The 2,401-nt window shown below is 60.0% G+C and overlaps 1 protein-coding gene across 1 annotated transcript in view; it reads left to right on the top strand.

Annotated features, from left to right (window-relative positions):
* TMEM161A (transmembrane protein 161A) overlaps positions 1 to 2,401 on the top strand; it is a 21,478-nt gene that overhangs the window by 18,388 nt on the left and 689 nt on the right. The window contains 5 exon segments of the mRNA XM_017501354.2: positions 957 to 1,017; positions 1,108 to 1,251; positions 1,335 to 1,448; positions 1,590 to 1,764; positions 1,896 to 1,991. Of these exon segments, the coding sequence (XP_017356843.1) occupies positions 957 to 1,017; positions 1,108 to 1,251; positions 1,335 to 1,448; positions 1,590 to 1,764; positions 1,896 to 1,991 (590 nt within the window).

Raw genomic sequence — 2,401 nt, 5'->3', positions numbered from 1 at the left:
TTTTTTGAGACAAGGTCTCACTCTGTGCTGGACTGCAGTGGCATGATCTCGGCTCACTGCAACCCCCACATCCTGGGCTCAAGCCATCCTCCCACCTCAGCCTTCAGAGTAGCTGGGACTACAGGCATGCACCACCACACTTGGCTAATTTATATTTTTTGTAGACATGGGGGTTTTTCCACGTTGCCCAGGCTGGTCTTGAATTTGTGAGCTCAAGTGATCCACTTGCCTTGGCCTCCCAAAGTGCTGGGATTTACAGGTGTGAGCCACTGTGCCCTTAATTTTTGGGAAATTTTTGGAAAATCTTGGGTCCTGAATTGAGGATTCCTTCCTGCAGGAGGACTTTGGTTTTCTCCTGCAGGAGACCTTCATCTCCCTCCAGATTCCTTCTGTAACCTAGGGAGCTCAGGTTCAACAGATCCCCCTGAATGTTCCCAGCCCAATCAGGAGTGTCTGCCTCATGCATTCTGTTTCTTTTTCTTTGAGATGGAATTTCACTCTTGTCCCCCAGGCTGGAGTACAATGGTGCAGTCTCGGCTCACTGCAACCTCTGCCTGCTATGTTCAAGTGATTCTCCTGCCCCAGCCTCCCAAGAAACTGGGATTACAGGCACCCACCACCACACCTGGCCAATTTTTGTATTTTTTATAGCGATGGAGTTTCACTATGTTGGCCAGCCTGGTCTCGAACTCCTGACCTCAGATGATCCACCTACCTCAGCCTCCCAAAGTGGTGGGATTACAGGTGTGAGCCAACACACCGACCTTGTTTCTTGTGAAGAGTGCTGTGTAACTAGAGCACAAAGTTGTCCTTGTGCCTGGCACAGGGCCTGGCAGACCATGGTGCATTCCTACTTGGGGAGCAAACGGATGCTTGAGGGGTGGAGGTTAGGGAACACAGTGGCCTTAGAGACCCTAGGAATTCACTCTACTCGGTCCTCTTCTTATCTTTCCCAGGCCTGGCCAGCATGACCCGGAACTTGGAGCCACTTCTGAAGAAGCAAGGCTGGGACTGGGCGTGAGTCCTGGGTATGGGGGAGGGGTGCCAGGGCCGGCTGGGACCCTCCCAGGGTCCCCCAGCCAGTCTTGTGACCAGCTGTTCTTCTAGGCTCCCTGTGGCTAAGCTGGCTATCCGTGTGGGGCTGGCGGTGGTGGGCTCTGTGCTGGGTGCCTTCCTCACTTTCCCAGGCCTGCGGCTGGCCCAGACCCACCGGGACGCGCTGACCATGTCAGAGGACCGGCCCATGCTGCAGTTAAGTGGGTCGCTTGGTGGGTGGGGGGATTAGGGAACCTAAGGGTGCCCAGGCCTCACTCCCTCCTGCCCTCACCCCCCAGGTTCCTCCTGCACACCAGCTTCCTGTCTCCCCTGTTCATCCTGTGGCTCTGGACAAAGCCCATTGCACGGGACTTCCTGCACCAGCCGCCCTTTGGGGAGACGCCCTTCTCCCTGTGCGTATGGGTTGGGGCCAGGAGGTAGCTGGGCTCCCCTGGGTGCCCCAGCCACTGAGACTCAGGGAGGAGCCCGGGGAAAATCCTGGGGGATCGGGGGCGGCCTTCTTAGCCCCCTTGCCCCCGCCCCACTCCACACAGGCTGTCCGACTCTGCCTTTGACTCTGGGCGCCTCTGGTTGCTGGTGGTGCTGTGCCTGCTGCGGCTGGCGGTGACCCGGCCCCACCTGCAGGCCTACCTGTGCCTGGCCAAGGCCCGCGTGGAGCAGCTGCGAAGGGAGGCTGGCCGCATCGAAGCCCGTGAAATCCAGCGGAGGGTATGGACGCCCCGATGACCTGGGCCAGAGGGAACTTGGGGCTCATGGCGGGACTCCTGGTCCTTTGGGCGTGGAGTCTTCCCAAACCCAGATGGCCTCCTGCCACAGCCACCGCTGCTACCTGCCCACAGGTGGTCCGGGTCTACTGCTATGTGACTGTGGTGAGCTTGCAATACCTGACGCCGCTCATCCTCACCCTCAACTGCACGCTCCTGCTCAAGACATTGGGTGAGATGATGCTGCGGTGTGGAGGGGAGGAGGCGCGGGGCTGTAAGATAGAACAGCGCGGAAGTGGAGTCTGGCAGGGACCGGGCAGGAGGCGAGGCCTGGGAAGGGGGCGGGGCCTGGTGAGGCAGGGTCTGAGCAGGAGGTGGAGCCTGGGGAGGGGTGCTGCTGAGCAGGAGGGAGGGCCTCGGCAAGGGGCGGGGACTGTGGTGAGGCAGGTTCTGAGCAGGAAGTGGAGCTTGGGGTGGGGTTTGCCTTACGAGGTGGAGCCGGGGGAGGGGTTGGGTGTGAGCAGGAGGTGGGGCCTGGGGTTCGGCTTGCCTTGGACAGGTGGCAGTGCCTGAGGGGGTGGAGACTGGGCAGGAGGTGGAGTCTGAGACAGGGGTGGGAGTGTCTGGAGGAATGGCCCCCT

This window comes from Cebus imitator, unplaced genomic scaffold (assembly GCF_001604975.1).
Source record: "Cebus imitator isolate Cc_AM_T3 unplaced genomic scaffold, Cebus_imitator-1.0 Scaffold280, whole genome shotgun sequence".
Classification (NCBI taxonomy): domain Eukaryota; kingdom Metazoa; phylum Chordata; class Mammalia; order Primates; family Cebidae; genus Cebus; species Cebus imitator.
The sequence above is the reverse complement of the archived record's forward strand: the minus strand, read 5'-3'. Positions and strand labels throughout refer to the sequence as shown.